Source organism: Gekko japonicus, unplaced genomic scaffold, assembly GCF_001447785.1.
Source record: "Gekko japonicus isolate JY-2015 unplaced genomic scaffold, Gekko_japonicus_V1.1 scaffold10, whole genome shotgun sequence".
Lineage (NCBI taxonomy): Eukaryota > Metazoa > Chordata > Lepidosauria > Squamata > Gekkonidae > Gekko > Gekko japonicus.
In genome coordinates this window covers 237112-256274 of record NW_015167526.1, presented here as the reverse complement: position 1 = coordinate 256274, position 19163 = coordinate 237112, and the positions used below count along the sequence as shown (strand labels likewise).

General features: G+C 51.7%; 1 protein-coding gene across 1 annotated transcript in view; it reads left to right on the top strand.

Annotated features, from left to right (window-relative positions):
* Positions 1 to 18839, top strand: part of FAM222A (family with sequence similarity 222 member A) — a 72770-nt gene extending 53931 nt beyond the window's left edge. The window contains exon 2 of the mRNA XM_015413257.1: positions 17320 to 18839. Within this exon, the coding sequence (XP_015268743.1) occupies positions 17320 to 18578 (1259 nt within the window). The 3' untranslated portion in view covers positions 18579 to 18839. The remainder of the gene's footprint in view (positions 1 to 17319) is intronic.
* Positions 18840 to 19163: the final 324 nt, after the last annotated feature.

Sequence of the window (19163 nt, the reverse complement as noted above, 5' to 3'; positions counted from 1 at the left end):
CCATGGCTTCCTGTTCTCCCTCCTCCCCGCCCGCCCAGCCTGGCATTTGCTCCAAGCAATAGCTGAGAATCATATAAAAAGCCATTGGATTATTACTGCGGGCAATGCATTTTTCCATTTACAGTAATAAAATACTGGAGAAACAAAACAATTTAAAATTCCAATAAAATTCAAAGCAAATCTTGGGCAGCTGAGCTGATTCAATTATTTAGCCGTTATTGAATGCAAAGCTGAAGAAATGAAACAGGTCACGGGATGGGGAGGAAAAGGAGAGGAGAAATTCTAGTTCCTTGGGGTCTCCCCCCCCCCCCCGGGAAAATGGGGGGGGTTGCAGCAGCTGGCTGGCGGGTTGTCAGGCAAGCGCAGTTATCAACAGGTGTGGCTGGACAACATAATGTAATTACTGTTTCTTTTCTGTGAGAAGAGACGGAAAGCGTGTGCGGATTTTGTTGGGGAGCACGAACACATCCAACACGCAGCTTGTCTTGCGATTTTTAGCAAAAAAAGTTCCTTAGCTGCACAAGATTAATTCCACTGCAATTTCATCATAAAACCGGCCCATTATGAAGAATTATTGACAAAAGGAAAATAGGTGCGAATAAAGCCTCCGATGTACTTAGCTCCCATTTGCGTCATGTGCAGTGGATTCTCTCAATTTTGATGTTCACTGGCTGTGAACGCATGAAGCTGCCTTATACCGAATCGGAGCCTTTGTCCTTCAGAGTCAGTAGGGTCTACTCAGAAAGGCAGTGGCTGTCCAGGGTCTCAGGCAAAGGTCTTTCACGTCACTTATTGCCCGATCCTTGCAGCTGGCGATACTGGGGATCGAACCAGGACCCTCTGCGTCCAAAATGGAGATTTGGGAAGTTATGACTCGTGTGAAGAAAGGTTTTCCATCCTGTCTCTTAATGTCCAAACTTGGGGGTCACCCAGTTTTATTGATTGGCAGATACCAAACAGACCGAAGAAGAAGAGAAGAAGAGATTGGATTTATACCCTGCTCTTCACTCGGAGTCTCAGAGTAGCTTACAAACTCTTTTAACTTCCCCTCCCCACAACAGACTCCCTGTGAAGTAGGCGGGGCTGAGAGAGCTCTGAGAGAACTGCCCTTGGGAGAACAGCCCTGACAGAACTATGGCTTGCCCAAGGTCATCCAGCAGCTGCGAGTGGAGGAGTGGGGGAATCAAACCCGGTTCTCCCAGATTAGAGTCCGCGCACTTAACCACTACACCAAACTGCGGGGACCTGTTAATGTACAGCATAATTAATATGCAGAACTCCTTGCCGTGGTGTGTGTTAGGGTCACTAGCTAGCTGACTTTAAAAGGGGAGCAGACAAATTCACGGAAGAATAGAAATTTGCCAGCGACGAAAGGGAGTCTCCGTGTTCAGGGACAGTACACGTCAGAATACCAAACGCCGAGAGACAAGCCACTGTTGCTAACGATGCCCTTGCTGTGAGCCTTATTTATTTATTTCGGAAAAAGATCTGCCCCACAATCCCGGTTTGACTAACTCTACATCAAAACGCAGGAGTCAATTTCTAAAAGTCCGCAAACTAGGACATCATGGAAGCATTAAACACTGAAGAGCAGAAACGCTCAGAGGCCGAAAAATCTCATGTTGTCATTGGACTAGCATGCCTTAAGGACCGCCTCCTCCCATTTGGACCTTCCTCTTCTCTCCAGTCCTCTTGGGAGGCCTTGCTGTGGTTGGCATCTCCAGTCTGAAGCTAGACAAGAAAGTGCAAGAACATAAGAACATGAGAAGCCAATGTTGGATCAGGCCAATGGCCCATCTAGTCCAACACTCTGTCACACAGTGGCCAAAAACACCAGGTGCCATCAGGAGGTCCAGCAGTGGGGTCAGGACACTAGAAGCCCTCCCACTGTCCCCCCCCCAAGTACCAAGAATACAGAGCTTCACTTGCCCCAGACTGAGTTCCTATCTATATCTTGTGGCTAAGAGCCACTGATGGACTTCTGCTCTGTATGTTTATCTAATTCCCTATTGAAGCTGTCCATGTTTGTAGCTGCCACCACCTCCTCTGGCAGTGAATTCCATGTGTTCATCACTCTTTGGGTGAAGAAGTGCCTCCTTTTATCTGTTCTAACCCGACCGCTCAGCAATTTCATGGAGTGTCCACGAGTTCTTGTATGGTGAGAAAGGGAGAAAAGTACTTCTTTCTCTACCCATTCTATCCCATACATAATCTTGTAAACCTCAGTCATCGTTTCTCCAAGCTAAAGAGCCCCAAGCGCTTTAACCTTCCTTCACAGGGAAAGTGTTCCAACCCTTTTATCATTCTAGTTGCCCTTTTCTGCACCTTTTCCCAATGCGTCTTCTTGGTTGCAGCACCGAAACAGGGGAGATTCGTCTGTCTCCCCCTGTCGGTGTCCTTCGCCGGCGGGTGAAGACTTTTATGTTGCATCTGGTAGACCATCCCTCCCCCCCCCATAACGTCTACCAGCCCTCCTTCTAGTATGTCTTATTTGTTTTGATTGAATTTTTTTATAATTTTAAATGCATTTTAAGTGCTCGATTAAAAAAAAAATTCTCATCACCTTGTGGACCCTGATCAGGTGCGACGGCGGCATTCAAGTGTTTTTTAATCTTCCCAAGAACCTGGCAGGCTCCGTCCGTAGCACATGGGGGCATCTGACCAGCTGTCGTGGGCAGCTGCTCTGGGCCTGCGGGTGGAGGTGGCCGTCTCGCTCGCTGGGCCAGCCCGATCAGCCGCAGCACAAAGCAGGGGATGCTAGAGTGTCCAGGGTACTGCCACCACCCACCCATGCCGGATGTCGCCCCGTCGCTCTCTTCACTGCTGTGCTACTGTCCTTGCGCTCTCTGTGCAGCAGTTACAATCATCCCGACAGGTAGCAATTTATTTTACAGCCATGGAAAAATTGCTACCTGTCTGGATGGAGACACCCGCCCTCTGAAGCAGAGTCTCTCTTGGCTCTCCCCCACCCTCAGGAAAGTCTGGCCCCGCGTTGCAAGGTGCCCATGGAGTAACTGGCGTTTGGGAGGCACAGAGTTTTAGCCTCCTGGTATTCTTGGTTGACGTTTGGAAAACGGAAGCTCTAACTTTGTAAAAATGGTCCGACTTGAAAGATGAAAAAATTAGATTGCACTGAAAAAGGACCATCGTCTCTGATCCTCGCAAACGTGTTTAGATCATACCTCTGCCACTTTCTGACATGCTGAGGAAGCTGGGAGAGAGGGCGCAGGATCATCCCCTTTGAATCTTCATGGCCATCCTGTGTTAAGAGCGATAAAGCGGCCTGAATTACCACAGCAAGGATGTGAGTGAAGATCGGGACCCAGGTCTGCCACAGGCTGTCAGCCACACTGTGCTGGCTCCTGAGTTTCGAAACCTTTCTGACCCGTCTCCCCCTATCTTGGCCTTGGCTGCATTCCTGGCTCATTTGGGGTGGTGGTCAGTGTTCCCTCTAAGCTGAGTTAGTGTGAGCTAGCTCACCGTTTTTTAGCCTCTGGCTCACGCATTTCTGCCTTAGCTCAGGAAGGATGGCTCCAGAGCACACACTAATTTATGCAGTAGCCGAATCGCTCGCTCACAACTTTAATGCCAGTAGCGTACGAAGTAGAATTTTTGCTCACAAGACTCCACAGCTTACAGGGAGCATTGGTAGTGCTCTAGCTGTTTGTGTTTTGCATTCTTATTAGCATTTCTTAGTTGATGGAAGTAGCTCCAAGCCCTTTGTAAAAGCGGCCCTGAAAGCTGTTGAGTCAGTAAGCAAACAGAAGCGGAATGTATCATCGGGCGCAGATCTCCTTGATAGGCAAGATTTATTCAGCTCTGGTTGGGGAGGAAACCCTTCTCCTGAAACACCGCCTGCACAAATGCCACCTTGTCTGGCTTTTTGGGTGAATGCGCGGCCTTGGCGGCTCAGCCCTTCACCCAAGCAGATGGCACCGTGCTCCGGGAGCCGCGCACCTGGCTCTGGGGCTCAGCGGAGGACGGCCTCCGCTGTCGGGCTGCTGACAGATCCAGAGTTGGAAGTGGAGTGGGGTGAGGGAGAGGCCAGGCCGGTTGCCGGCAACCGACTGTATGTCAAGGCGAGGCTGCCTTTGCGTGACGGGGTGATTGGGGAGAGTAATTACGGCCCGTTAGAAAGCAGTAATTACTGCCGGGAGGGAGAGGCGCTTGCCAGCGGAGTGCAGAAACTCACCAGGAACCCTCTCGGAAATTGGTAGCTCTGTAATTTTCCTGGCGGGGGTTGCTGCGTCACCCGGAGATGTGACAACACATGGAATTTGCAGCTTGTCATATCCAGCCCTGGTGGCGGTGACAAAGTCAGTCTTTCTCCTTGATCCGTGAGTGATATTTTTGTCGGTATTGTGTGTGTTCCTGGGCCCTGCGCTTGTCTTTCCATGATATTCCTTGGTCACAATCCAGCCCTGGGAAAGTGCTGCATGACCTGTTGGGGGTCAGAGTCATGCTCCGTTAGTAAATAATAATTTAATTGCACGCTTCTCCGCAGTGGGGGGCCTAAAGTGGCCTGCATCATTCTCCCCTGCCCTGTTTTATCTGCACAACAACCCTGTGAGGTGGCTTCGGCTGAGAATATGCGGCTGACCCACAGCCTCTCAGCAAGATTCCGTGGTGGGGCAGGGATTTGAACCTGGGTCTCACAGATAATAGTCTGACCCTCAAACCCCTGGACAGGTGTGGTCACACAGATGTGGGCGGTTTTGGGTGGAATCGCTGGGGAAGAGGACGCTTTCCAGCCGTCGTGGGGGTGGGACTCTGAGGCTGTCCGTAGCTCCCTCCCTGTAACTTGAGAGCAGACTAAATTATGCAAACGAGTAAGAATTGAGGAATAAATTATGCACAGTAAGAGCAATTATGCAAATTTATACGGTGCTCTCAGCTGTCCTTGGCCCAGAATTCAGATTGACTGGGAATAAAATTTTAATATTTTTTTTTAGTGTAGCATGGCCACTGCCAGGTCGGAATCCCATTGCAATTGATGGCAGCTTAATTGTGCAGAACTCTGGGCCAGGTCGCGTCTTTTAAGAGCTGGGCAGAAAGAGAGGCCAGTCTGGTCTGGGCAGGACCCTCTGCCAGCCCTCCCTGCCAGCCCTCAGTGCTCCAGGATGCAGACAGAGGCAGGCCTTCTGTCATGGCTCAGGCGGGGTGTCACCTGACGCTGCCACCACTCTGGGTTTAGGATCCCTTGAGATGGCCCAGAGCACCCTCCGAAGACCTTCAGACCTCCCTTATTTGGCCAAATAATGTCCGTGAGGACCAGGCAGAGTAAACAACAAATAAAAGGTTTATTTTTACCCTCTCGGGGTGAGGGTCTCTCCCAGCATCAGCCTTCCCTCTGGCCCTGCTCTCGTGGAAGAAAGAACAGCTCTTCGTAGGTACCAGCTCTTTTGTTATAAGTCCCCTTTCTCTGTGATTGGCTAAAATGGACACCAAAACCTCTCAGGGGCTTCTGGGAGTTGTAGGCCTGGCCTCCTCCCACTGCTAGTCAGGCTCCCGGGCCTGCTAGGCCTTTGCTTGCACAGCCCAGATCGTGACACCTTCGAGGAGCCAAGTTCTCGGAGTAGCCAAGGACCCCTTTGCCCAGGGCTCCTGTGCAGAACACATCCGTGCAGACCACGCCAGTCATGTGGCTCTGGCCACGAGGCCTGCAGATGGTATGCCCTGGGCGGGACAGGACGTGTGAATCACCTGTGGTGCTTCCTGCCCCTGCTTGAGTCAAGCTGGGCAAAACTCTGCTTGTCGCTGGCGAAGAAGCTGGCACCGTGCTTGCCCAGACGGCTGGCCTCTGAAGCCCAAGAGGGCACAGCGGGGGGGTTGCCCTCCCTGGAGGCCTAAGTGGCGCTTTTGCCTGGCCTGGGTACATTTCCCCCTCCCTCCCTCCGGAACAGAATCTCCTCTCCCCCCCCCCCCAGGAGCCCTTTCATTAGGGATTCTGCCTGTGTCACTGGCTAATTAGTGTCATGTTAATTGAGTATTTGCGATGCTGCCACCTCCAAGGACAGCAGTGCTTGCATGAAGGGGAATGCAGATGTGCCATTCTTCATCACTGGCCTGTCGGCTGGGGGTTGGCTGGAACGGCTGCGGAACTCCGACCCTGTGGGTCCCATTCCACCCAAGAGCTGGTCTGGAAACCTGTCGTGTGAGGGCTCTACCCCGGGGAGGGCTGCAGGAAAAAGGATCCATCCCTGCCGTGATGGTGCCTCAGCAGAGAAGATGGCAGGCGGACATCCGGGCTACTGGTGCAGGTGGCCATAGGATCATAGAGTTGGACGGGGACTCCAGGGTCATCTAGTCCAACCCCCTGCACAGTGCAGGGAATTCACAAATACCTCTCCCCCCCCCCACACAAACACACAGCCAGGGACTGCTGTTCCATGCCCAGAAGAGGACAAAAAACCCTCCAGGATCTCCAGCCGAAGTGGCCTGGAGAAAAATTGCTTCCACACTCCACGTGGCAATCCGCATTCCCCTGAGCGCATAAGAAAAGGGGCCACGAGAACTAAGCACTGATGCAACCCTTCCTGCCCTCCCTTCTTCTGATCTTCTCGTTTGTTCATCACTGGATGCTGGTGGCCGGCAATGTCGCCCTTGTCCAGAAATGCACATCACAGATCCACCGAAACACGGGCGTAGCTGTCAGTGGCTGCAGGCCGTAGCTTCCTGGTGATCTCTGGTGTGTGTGTGTGTGTGTGTTTTAAAGGGCAGGGCTGCTTAGGAATGTGTGTCTGTGTCCCCTGAAATCTCAGCAGTCAAGACAGGCATTGCAGCGGCCAAGGGGACAGCGCTCCATGTCCTTTGTACCCTGCAGTGGTGATAATGGTAGTAACGCTTGGCATTTGATCGAGCATTTTGGTGTTCAAAATGCTTCATGAACAATGTTGGTAATCCTCACGACAACCCTGCAAGGCAAAATTGGTGATCTGTGCTTTTAGCAGCTTCTGGGCTTGACTGCTGCAAGCTGTTCTCCCTGGATCTTTCCTTGAGCACAGGGAGGAAGGAACACAGCCGGCCCCGCCCTTCACTACCCAAGGGAGTCTCAGAGCAGCTTACAAACTCCTTTCCCTTCCCCTCCCCACAACAGACATCCTGTGAGGCAGGTGGGGCTGAGAGAGCTCTTGACAGAAACTGCTCTTTTTTCAAGAACAGCAAGTGAAGGAGTGGGGAATCAAACCCCGTTCTCCCAGATTGGAGTCCGTGCACTTAACCACTACACCAAACTGGTAGGGTTGCATGGTTGCATTCACCCAGTCTCGGGCCAGTTCTGTGGGCATCGTATTTACTCCCTGGCCCAATTTGAGGTGTGGTATTAACCTTTATGGAGCTGCGGTGGCTCAAGTGGTTAAGAAGCTGAACTGCAGGCTGTGGAAGGTCGGTAGTTCAGCAGTTCGAGACTCGGGTGCCGGATGACAGAGTGAGCTCCCGTCTCTAGTTCCAGCTCCTGCCAACCTAGCAGTTCGAAAGCAAGAAATTGCAAGTAGATAAATAGGTGCTACTTCAGTGGGAAGGTCACGGCGTTCCGTGCGCCTTGGTGTTTAGTCATGCCGGCCACGTGACCACGGAAACATCTTTGGACAGCACTGGCTCTTCGGCTTGGAAACGGAGATGAGCACCGCAACCCTAGAGTCGGATTCGACTGGCTTTCGAGCAAGGGAACCTTCACCTTTATTAACCTTTATGGGGGCTGCGGTGGCTCAGTGGTTAAGACGCTGAACGGCAGACCGGAAGGTCGTTGGTAGTTCAGCAGTTCGAGACCTGAGTGCCGCATGACAGAGTGAGCTCCCGTCTCTAGTTCCAGCTCCTGCCAACCTAGCAGTTTGAAAGCAAGAAATTGCAAATAGATAAACAGGTACCGCTTCGGTGGGAAGGTAACAGCGTTCCGTGCATCTCGGCGTCTTGTCATGCCGGCCACATGACCACAGAAACGTCTTCAGAAAGCGCTGGCTCTTCGGCTTGGAAACGGAGATGAGCACCGCAACCCTAGAGTCGGATTCGACTGCCCTTTGAGCAAGGGAAACCTTTACCTTATTAACCTTTATATCTATTCAGAGGCTGGAACCTGCACACCCGGAGGATATGGCCAGCGGGCACCATCTTTTTGCCTGTGTGAATGCAAACATACACACTCCTCTACTTACCGAGTAAAGGCAAAAGGGGTGAGGTGGACATCCATTTGGGTAGCAGAAACAGAGGATGAGGACAGCCACATCGCTGCTTCACCTTCTCCAAGGGACGGAAAACTTCTCTGTTTCAGTTTGGCTTTTAATTGGAACTGGCAAATGTGGGCTAGTCAGTCTTCATACTGTTCTTAAGAACATAAGAACATAAGAGAAGCCAATGTTGGATCAGGCCAATGGCCCATCTAGTCCAACACTCTGTGTCACACAGTGGCCAAAAATACCAGGTGCCATCAGGAGGTCCAGCAGTGGGGCCAGGAAACCAGAAGCCCTCCCACTGTTGCCCCCCCCCCACAAGCACCAAGAATACAGAGCGTCACTTGCCCCAGACTGAGAGTTCCCATCTATACCTTGTGGCTAATAGCCACTGATGGACCTCTGCTCCATATGTTTATCTAATCCCCTCTTGAAGCCGTCCATGCCTGTAGCTGCCACCATCTCCTGTGGCAGTGAATTCCATGTGTTCATCACTCTTGTGGTGAAGAAGGACTTTGTTTTATCCCTTCTAACCCAACTGCTCAGCAATTTCATGGAGTGCCCACGAGTTCTTGTCTTGTGAGAAAGGGAGAAAAGTACTTCTTTCTCGACCTGCTCTATCCCATGCATAATCTTATAAACTTCAATCATATCACCCCCTCAGCCGTCGTTTCTCTAAGCTAAAGAGCCCCAAGCCCTTTAACCTGTCTTCATGGGTAAAGTGTTCCAACCCTTTTTGTCATTCTAGTTGCCCTTTTCTGCGCTTTTTCCAGTGCCATAATATCTTCCATGAAGATAGTTTCAGGTGGGGAGCCGTGTTGGTCTGAAGCCACAGAACAAAGTCTGAGTCCAGTGGGCACCTTGAAGACCAACCAAGTTTAATTCTGGGTATCAGCTTTCGTGTGCATGCCACTGGATTCAAACGTTGTTTTCTACTGTACTGTGACAGCATTGGCTTGATAGATTTTTGTCTTCTCTTTTCCTTGTGCTTAATGATTTATGCACATTGCCTTGAACACTGGAAAGGTGGTTTTTAAAACGGGAAGAGCAGGTCGTGGGAGGCAGCTGCAGGTAGGAGAGACTGCAAGGGCGAAAGGCCTGGAATCGGTGAAAGGAACCAGGAGAAATGTGGAGGGTTCAGGATGGAGGAGCCGGAGGAGTGACAGTCATACCTGGCAAAGCCAATATGAATTATGCAAGAGAGTAAAGATAAGAGAAATGTATAATGTATGCCTATCACCCCCATCTGGGTGGGCTTTGGATTTCGATTTGATTTTGGGGTGGGCGCTCCTGTTGAACTAAAAGGGGAATATTTGGTTGGGGAGGCAGCAGTGCTACCTCTAAGCTGTGGAGTCTTGTGAGCAAAACATCTACTTTGTGAGCTCCTGGCATTAAAGTTGTGAGCGGGCCATTTCGCTACTGCATGAATCAGTTTCCTCTGGAGCCCTCCTTCCCGAGCCAAAACAAAAATGTGTGCACCGGAGGCTAAAAAACTGCGAGCTAGCTCACACTCACTCAGTTTAGAGGGAACACTGGGAGGCAGAGGTGAAGGCCTGGGACCCCCTCCCTCTTCTCTGGCCCTGAGCTTTTTCCCTTGGACCGTTCCCCAAATTCATGTTGCATTCTGGTGAGCTCACACAAACAGGCAAGGGCAGGGGTGTCAAACATGTGGCCCGGGGGCCAAATTAGGCCCCCAGAGGACTTCTATCAGGCCTGCAGTGGAACTGGCTGTCTTCTGCTGCTGCTTCTTCCAGTTCTGCTGCTGCTGCGTCATCGTAGGTTTGCAGCTTACAGATACATACCTGAACAGCATACTCAAGATTGCAGCAGCACAGTCATTTTCACAGAATCATAGAATGTTACACTTGGAAGGGACCTTGCAGGTCATCTAGTGCAACCCCCTGCACTCTGCAGGAGCATAGCCGAAAGATAGCCCTACATACCTACAACATACCTGAAAGATGGTCATCCAGCCTCCGCTTGAAAACGTCCAGCGAAGGAGCATCCACCACCTCCCGAGGCAGACTGTTCCACTGCTCAACCACTCTTACAGTTAAGACGTTTCTCTTGATATTTAGCTGGTAACGACTCCCTTGTAACTTCCACCCATTAGATCTAGTCTTGCAATCTGGAGCAAAAGAGAATAGATCTGCTCCATCTTCTACATGACAGCCCTTAAATACTTGAAGACTGCAATCATGTCCCCTCTAAGCCTTCTCTTTCCCAGGCTAAACATACCCAACTCTTTCAGCCTTTCCTCATAAGACTTGGATTCCAACCCTCTCACCATCCTGGTTGCCCTCTTCTGGACATGCTCGAGCTTGTCAACATCCTTCCTAAAATGTGGTGCCCAAAACTGAACACAGTACTCCAGGTGAGGCTTGACCATAGCAGAATAGAGTGGAACTACCACCTCCCATGATCTGGACACAATGCTTCTGTTAATGCATCCTAAGATTGCATTAGCTTTCTTCACAGCCACATTGCACTGCAGGGTCATGTTTAGCTTGTGATCAACCAGAACACCCAGATCCCTCTCACATGTGCTGCTGTCAAGCCAAGTCCCTCCCATTCTATATCTGTTCCTTTGATTTTGTGTACCTAAGTGTAGGACTTTGCACTTATCTGTATTGAAATTCATCTTATTTGTCTCAGCCCACTGTTCCAGCCTATCTAGGTCATTTTGAATCCTGACACTGTCTCCTTCAGAATTAGCAATCCCACCCAGCTTTGTGTCATCTGCAAATTTGATAAGCATCCCCCCTATGTCTTCCTCCAGGTCATTTATAATGGTCATTTTGGTGTAGTAATTCAGAGCAAGAGGGGTCAGTTATCACACTCTGTTAAATAAGCAAAATATTGCAAGAGCACTAATGTTTTAGGCATATTTTTATTTTAAGTAAAAAAAAACACCTTTGTGTTTGTGTCCTTTATCTAGTTTATATCTCCGCTCCCTGGCATTACCCAACAAGGTCTCATTTATGTCAGATCCGGCCCTCATAACAAATGAGTTCGACACCCCTGGCTGAGTTTTGACTTCCGCTGCACCTGCCCCAGCTTGCTTGTTTTCTAGAGGAATTACATTAGAGGGGTCTTGTTCAGAAGTCAGATAAAGCTTACAGTCCGGAAAGCAGGGCACACGTCAGGTTTGGGGTCACGTTGTCTGCGCCAGTCTGAATAGCTGGCTTTTTAGCGGGCCTCTGAGTCCAGTGGGGGCTAGGCTGGTAAGAAACTAAGAGAAGCCAGTGTTTGTTTGTTTATTTATTTATTTATTATTTAATCAAATTTATACCCCGCCCTCCCCCGTAGGGCTCAGGCCAGTGGCCCATCCAGTCCAACACTCTTGTCACACAGTGGCCAAAAATACCAGTTGCCCTCAGGAGGTCCAGCAGTGGGGCCAGGACACTAGAAGCCCTCCCACTGTTGCCCCCCCCCCCAAGCACCAAGAATACAGAGCATCACTTGCCCCCAGACAGAGTTCCTATAAGCACATATGAGAAGCCAGTGTTGGATCAGGCCAGTGGCCCATCCAGTCCAACACTCTGTGTCACACAGTGGCCAAAAATACCAGGGGCCATCAGGAGGTCCAGCAGTGGGGCCGGGACACTAGAAGCCCTCCCACTGTTGCCCTCCCCCCCAAGCACCAAGAATACAGAGCATCCCTTGCCCCAGACTGAGAGTTCCTATCTATACCTTGTGGCTAAGAGGCACTGATGGACCTCTGCTCCAGATGCTTATCTAATTCCCTCTTGAAGCCGTCCATGCTTGTAGCCGCCGCCACCTCCTGTGGCAGTGAATTCCATGTGTTCATCACTCTTTGGGTGAAGAAGGACTTCCTTTTATCTGTTCTAACCCGACTGCTCAGCAATTTCATGGAGTGCCCACGAGTTCTTGTATGGTGAGAAAGGGAGAGAAGTACTTCTTTCTCTACCCTCCCCCTTGACTCTGCAGACTCCCGGGCCCTGTCTGTTTTACAAGCCGTTGGCCGCCGGCTTAGCTGAGCTTTGGAGCAGGGTATTGACGAGGTATTGACAGCCGATGATAGTGACGTCTGGGTGTTTGGAGCTATATTTGTCTTGTTGCCGGCATCTGTTGTGACAGTAATGCATGCCTGTGGGTCAAGGCAAAAAGATGGATTTCTCTCCTTCTGTTCAGTCAGTACCTTGTGCGTCTGCCTCTCCTCTTACACAAGCGCACGTCCCCCGCGTGGACCGTGAGAAGCCTGCTCTGCACCCAGTGGGCCAGCCAGATGCCTGAGCATAAAGTCGATGCAACACCTTTGAGCTCTAGTATTCCAAGGTATCATGCTTCTATGCATGGAGGTTCATTGTGGTAGAATTTATTCTAGGGCTGTAATGGGTTTGCTACATCAAAGGCCTGTGGAGGGTTCCCGGAGTGACCAGCCTGGAGTGCCTGTCCGGGGTCCATCAGTCTGTGCCTGTGGCATATGTTGCGGAGACGTACACTGCCTCTGAGCATGGAGGTTCCCCTTCTGCTCTTCCATGAAAACAGATCCTTCTTGATGGTATTTGGGGAGTGGATTGTGTAAAGAAGGCTGTGGCTTTGTTAACAGGCTTGGGCTGTTGTTCCTACAAAGATCTGCAAGAGCCAGTTTGGTGTCGTGGTTAAGTGCGCGGACTGTAATCTGGGAGAACCGGGTTTGATTCCCCACTCCTCCACTTGCACCTGGCTGGATGACCTTGGGCAAGCCACAGTTCCATCAGAGCTGTCCTTGAAAGGGCAGTTCTCGAGAGAGCCCTCTCAGCCCCACCTGCCTCCCAGGGTATCTGTTGTGGGGAGGGGAAGGGAAAGGAGTTTGTAAGCCACTCTGAGACTCCTTTGGGTAGTGAAGGGCGGGGGATAAATCCAATCTCTTCTTCTTCTTCTTGGTTAGCCATTTGGGGTGATGAGGCAGTTGGCAGTTTCATGCCCATGGAAGACCCCCTCGGTTGGTTTCTGGCTTCTTGGAGAACAGCTGAGGAGCATCGTCCGTGCTGGGCTTTCTCTCATCACGACGAACCCACGGAACAGAAACGGCAGCATCCCTGGCTGTGGAATGAGCGACGCCGCGGCTGCAAAAACATGCATTTGTCCGGGCGAGCGTCACGTGAGCGGCATTAATCGCAGCCGTCCATTAAGGCCCTCTTCCGGCAGTCATTTGGAAAGCAAGGTGGACGGGTTCACCGGCCATTTCCCCATTACGCTAATGTTATGGGCTTTTTACAGGTGTCTTAAATAGACATTGTTATTAACGAGTCTATTAAGTCAATTAAAATCCGGTCCTTTGAGCTGGATTTAATGTTGCCATTGGGAGAGAGGAGAGTGGTGGGGTGTGTGTGTGTGTGCTTTGCTCGGTACTCTTGGTTCTCTGCTGCGATGGGGGCCCTTTTTGAACGGGATGCCCAGCCCTCGCCCCCAGAGGGGGGTGGAGGATGCCTCTTCTTTAGTAGCCCCGTGCAGAAGGCGCTTTATGATTGCTCGACTTCGCCCCCCCCCCCGGGGGGGGGGGGGGGCAGTGAGCGTTCCAAAAGCAGAATCTGATCTTGACGATCTCTGTGTCCCCAGCAACTCGTGCCACTCTGGGAGGGTCTTGGGGATTTCGTCCTCCTGGATTCTCAGCTCTCTCTCCCCTCTGTAGCCTCTGCAAACTCTCCAGTTCCTAGCTGGTCTCGGGAGCCATTCGGGCCGCCAGCTTGTTTTCAAGACGCCAACAATTAAGGGTGCGCAGTTCGGCCCCTGTTTCGGGTCGTGCCCTGGAGTAGCGGCCCATGTGGACTTCATGCCCGGTCCGTCCTGGCAGCGTTTCTGTGCACAACCCCTCCAGGCCCTGACGTCTCCGCCAGGAAGCTGTGTGGCCGCCACAAAGCAAAGAGGGGCTTTTGTGGGGCAAGCAGTGGCTTGGCGGTGCCTCCGTTTCTGCCGCCTGTTTGGAGGGAGCAGCCTCCCAACACCTAATTTATTCCATCTATTAGATAGATTTTGTAGATTTAATCTTTTTCACAGTTGGGGGCTCATTGGATACTCAAGATAAACTCCAAATGAAAGTATAATGGGAACGACAAATGAGTTTTCACACCAGAAATAGCAGAAACTTGCTCAAGACAGGAGTTTGAGAGGAGCAAAATACATATAATTTCTTTTCTCTCCCCCACCCCCTCTGTTGCTGTCTTTTGCTGACTACAGTAGGTTACCACAGTTAATTTCGCCAGTTTTGTTCATCTGTAAAATTGCATAAAAGTGACATTTTTGTGCTCATTATAAGAAGTGCTGATTTATAGCTGGTAAATGGAATTTTTCCCCTCACTTTTTTTCCCCCAGCGAATCTCTCATAGTACTGTAAAGCACCCATGAAATTGCTTGTATAATGTAGTTTAAATCCAATCTCCGAGAGAGATTCCCCCCGTTGGGTAAAGAGACATTTCCATTCTCCACACTGAGTTTATTTTGGGTCACTTGTAGAGGCTACTTTGGAAGCTGAGGAGGGTGGGGACTCTTGTGGTCTCGGGGGCCCTCTTCCTGCCGGAATTTAGTGCGGAGGGACGGAGGCAGGTGGGGTTTTTTTTTGGGGGGGGGAATATGAAAATTGGTTGAGGAGGATGAATGTATTGGTTTCTAAAATCTGTGATACCTAAACGGAACCTCCGTGTTTAAGGGCAGTGTACCTTTTGAGCTGCAGATGCTGAAGGTATGGAACATAAGAGCATAAGAACATAAGAGAAGCCCGTGTTGGATCAGGCCAGTGGCCCATCCAGTCCAACACTCTGTGTCACACAGTGGCCAGAAATACCAGGTGCCATCAGGAGGTCCAGCAGTGGGGCCAGGACACTAGAAGCCCTCCCACTGTTGCCCCCCCAAGCACCAAGAAGACAGAGCATCCCTTGCCCCAGCCTGAGAGTTCCTATAAGAACATAAGAGAAGCCAAAGTTGGATCAGGCCAGTGGCCCATCCAGGCCAACACTCTTGTCACACAGTGGCCAAAAACACCAGGTGCCATCAGGAGGTCCAGCAGTGGAGCTGGGACACCAGGAGCCCTCCCACTGTTGCCCTCCCCCAAGCACCAAGAAGACAGCGCATCACTCGCCCCAGACCGAGAGTTCCTATCTATACCTTGTGGCTCATAGCCACTGATGGACCTCTGCTCCATATGCTTATCTAATTCCTTCTTGAAGCTGTCCATGCTTGTAGCCGCCACCACCTCCTGTGGCCGTGAATTCCATGTGTTAATGAAAGAACCAGTACCTTAATGAAAAAACGAAAGAGCCAGTACCTTCATGCCCTGCTTGGGGACTTCCTGGAAACAGCTGTCCCTCTGCCAGAAGGAGGGAGGGGGCGGTGGAACAGATCTGCATGCTGAATTGCATCTTGGGGGAGTAGGGATTAGAAAGACCCCAGGAAACAGACGGGAGTTCGGCTAGGCCAGGGGTGGCCAAACTTGCTTACTGTAAGAGCCGCATGGAATAAACGTCAGGTGTTTGAGAGCTGCAAGACATGAACCCAATATCACACAGGCGTTTTATTGAAAAATATGGAAATTTGCTTTTGATTAAGATTAACTGAAATGCGGAGGGAGGGGAGAGAGAGAGAAAGAAAGAGGGGGGGGAGAAAGGTGGAAAGAAAGCAACTTTAAATGTGTCCTCCAAGCCCCGCCCCCGGCCCCCACATCAGCTGGCTTCGCTTGGAGAAGGGATCTAAAGAGACAAATGCCTTCCCAAAGCCAGTCGCATTAAAAGTTAAAGCTGCTTTCTTTCTCTGCCCCCCCCCCTGCCTCAAGCCTACCCAGGGAGGGGAACACTGGCAGGGGAAGGGAAGACTGAGCCTCCCCTTCGCTTCCCCAGCTATCCTGCTGGGAGTCGCACACTATGTGTGAAAGAGCCACACGTGGCTCCAAGTCCTGAGCCCCAGTTTGGCCACCCCTGGGCTAGGGGGACCAGGGTTCCGACTTGGAATAAAACCGGTCTGTGTGTCACAAACTACTTTTGAAACCTCCTTCCATCCAGAGGGGAGGCATTATCAAGGAACACCAATGTGCTTATTGCTTGGCCCTGCTGAATTGAGCTGGTGCCTCACTGGGTTAGTGGCAGAGTTAGAAAAATATGTGGGGTTGTCCTTGCCTGCCCCAAGCAGTGTTCCCTCTAAGCCGAGTTAGTGTGAGCGAGCTCACAGTTTTTTAGCTTCCAGCTCACAAATTTTTGTCTTCGCTCAGGAAGGATGGCTCCGGAGCAAACTAATTTATGCAGTAGCCAAATCACTCACTCACAACTTTAATGCCAGTCGCTCACCAAGTAGAATTTTTGCTCATAAGACTCCACAGCTTAGAGGGAATATCCTCTCCCCCCCCCCCCCCCCCCGCTCCTTGTCTGCCTACCATAGAATTCAGTAGACAAATTCAAATGATTGGTCTGCTTTGTTGTGTGTTCCTTTTGCGGTATCCAGGTGGGTCTTCTGTTTTTGTAGTAATGAAACCGACCCTATGCAATACTGTCTTCGCTTGAAGGGTTTTGTGGAAATGTGTTCTGTTGTTGCTAATTTCTAGAAGTGTAGCCGGGGCTGTCTAGACTCTTCTCGTAGGTGTTGCTATAGCACTGTTATCTAGGCAAAGAGCTATATAGTGACATCAAGTGGTAGATTACAAGCATTACAACATAATCAGTTTGAAACTATCAGACTTAAGGGCGTTTCAGAGGGTAGCTGTGTTGGTCTGCAGGAGAAGAGCTAGATTTATTTATTTATTTATTAATCTTTCCTTCTTCTGCCTGTAGCAGTAGAATAGAGCAAGTTCAGTAGCACTTAAGACTAACAACATTTGTGGCAGGGGTAGGAGCTTTTGTGAGTCCCTGTTCACTGAAGCAATGACTCAGGAAAGCCCCTACCCTGCCACAAATGTTGTTAGTCTTTCAGGTGCTACTGGACTCTTGCCCTTTTCTACAATCCAGAAGAGATGCATGTTGAAACGGAAGCTTGCTCCAGTATCCAGCTGCTACCCACAGAAAGTGAACCATGTGTTATGCGCTTGTGCTTGTAGCAGAAGTGCAAGATTTCAAACCATTCCATGGTGGCACATTTGTTGGACGTATTTTGGAAGAGGTGGGGTTTTTTACCACCCCCATGCAGAAGCATCCCCGTAACGCCCTCCTTCCTTCTTCGTGTCTTGCAGGTGACGCTGTGGCCCCCACGCACTCTCCGCGGTACCCCAGCCCGGCTGAACTGGATGCCTACGCACAGAAAGTGGCCAACAACCCGCTCACCATCAAGATCTTTCCCACCAACATCAGGGTCCCCCAGCACAAGCACCTTAACCGGACGGTGAACGGGTACGACACGACCGGGCCGCGCTACAGCCCGTACCCCGTGCACGCGAGCGGCTACCAGGGCCTCCTGGCCATCGTCAAGGCCTCCTCCAGCAAAGGTGTGGTGAAGAGCTTAGAGGGGAAGCGGACTAAGATGTCCCCCGCCCACGTGGCCGTCGCCCCCTACCCGGTGTCGAGCACTTTAGCCCAGGGCCCGTCTTGCGCCAGCCAGTTGAGCTACCACGGCGGCCAGAAGCAGATGGAGGCCCCGGTGCCTCCCAACATCACGGTGGCCGCCTCGGTCGTCCCCCACACGGGGAGGAATCTGGCGCTCCCCCAGTCCAACCTGCCCTCCATCCAGAACATCATATTCCAGATCAATCAGCAGTGCCAGGCCCAGAACACCCAGCCGGTGTGCCAGGGAGTTGTGGTGACCAACCCGAGCCCGGCCAAGCACGGCACCACCAATGGCTTTACCGGCATGGCAGCGGTGGGCGCCACAGTGGCCTACGCGGGCGCCGTGCTGCCCGATTGCCGCAAAGGGGCGGAGCTGGTGGTGGGCTCCACCCCCGGCACCGGGCTGGGCTCCAAATCCGGCCTCTACCCAGACAGCATGGACTACCTGCTTTGGCAGCAGAAGCAGCAGCAGCAGCTGCGGATGTACAGTGCGGGCAGCGGGGGCGGGGGCGTGGTCAGCAAGTCCCCCGAGATGTGCGCCGGGGTCTTGCGCGCCTACCCCATGACGGGCGCCGCCGACAAGGTGAGTTCCTCCCCGTTGAACTGCGTGGGCCTGCATGGGAACTTCTCGATGGGGCAATATTTTGCGCCCCCCTGGAACAGCATCCTGGTCACGCCCAACAGCGACTGCTACAATCCCCAGGAGCTGGCGAACGGGCACCGCGAGCTGGGGGTGCACCCCTCAGACGGGCTCCCCAGTTTGCCCAGCAAGACCCTTTGCAATACCTCCATCCTGAGCAGTAGCCTCCAGTCTCTGGAGTATCTCATCAACGACATCCACCCTCCGTGTATCAAAGAGCAGATGTTGGGCAAAGGCTACGAAACTGTCTCTGTGCCACGGCTCTTGGACCACCAGCACGCCCACATCCGCCTGCCCGTCTACAGATAAGAGCCGCCGGCACCCTTTTCCAAACTGAAGGGCAATGGCTTCTACTACTGACCCCCCCCCAACCCCATTCCCATCTCCAATCACGCCGGAGGGGGTGGGGAAGGGGATGGAGACGGAGATGGCGGCGTCAGAGAAGAGACTGGACTTCTGGAAAACGTGGGTTGTGTGGCCGGCTGCTCCCTGTGGCCTGCCGGAAGCCCCAGGACGGAGGGAATTGCTTCTGTATAGCTCAGAAAATTGTTTTTATTGCTAAGAATGTGAACAGGGAGATGCGATCCAATTTTGCTGCTAATCCAGGGAAGAGAAGGCTTCGCGCAGTGTGGCCGTGGGTGTGAATGGGAGCGTGCAGGGGTGTGTGTGTTGGATTTGCATGGGGGAGGGCCCCTTCCTCCCCCCTTACCCAGAAAGAAGTTTTGTTCCTGTGTCGAGTTCAAGTGGGAGATTTAAATGCATCATGATTTGGACTAGGGGAGGAGGGGGACGGGGAAGGGGTCAGAGCCCCCCCCCCCGGGCCTGACTCCCACCGATCCAGGTGGCTTCGTAGTGTGGCTTTGCCTACTTTCTAGTTGAACTCTGTAACTTGCA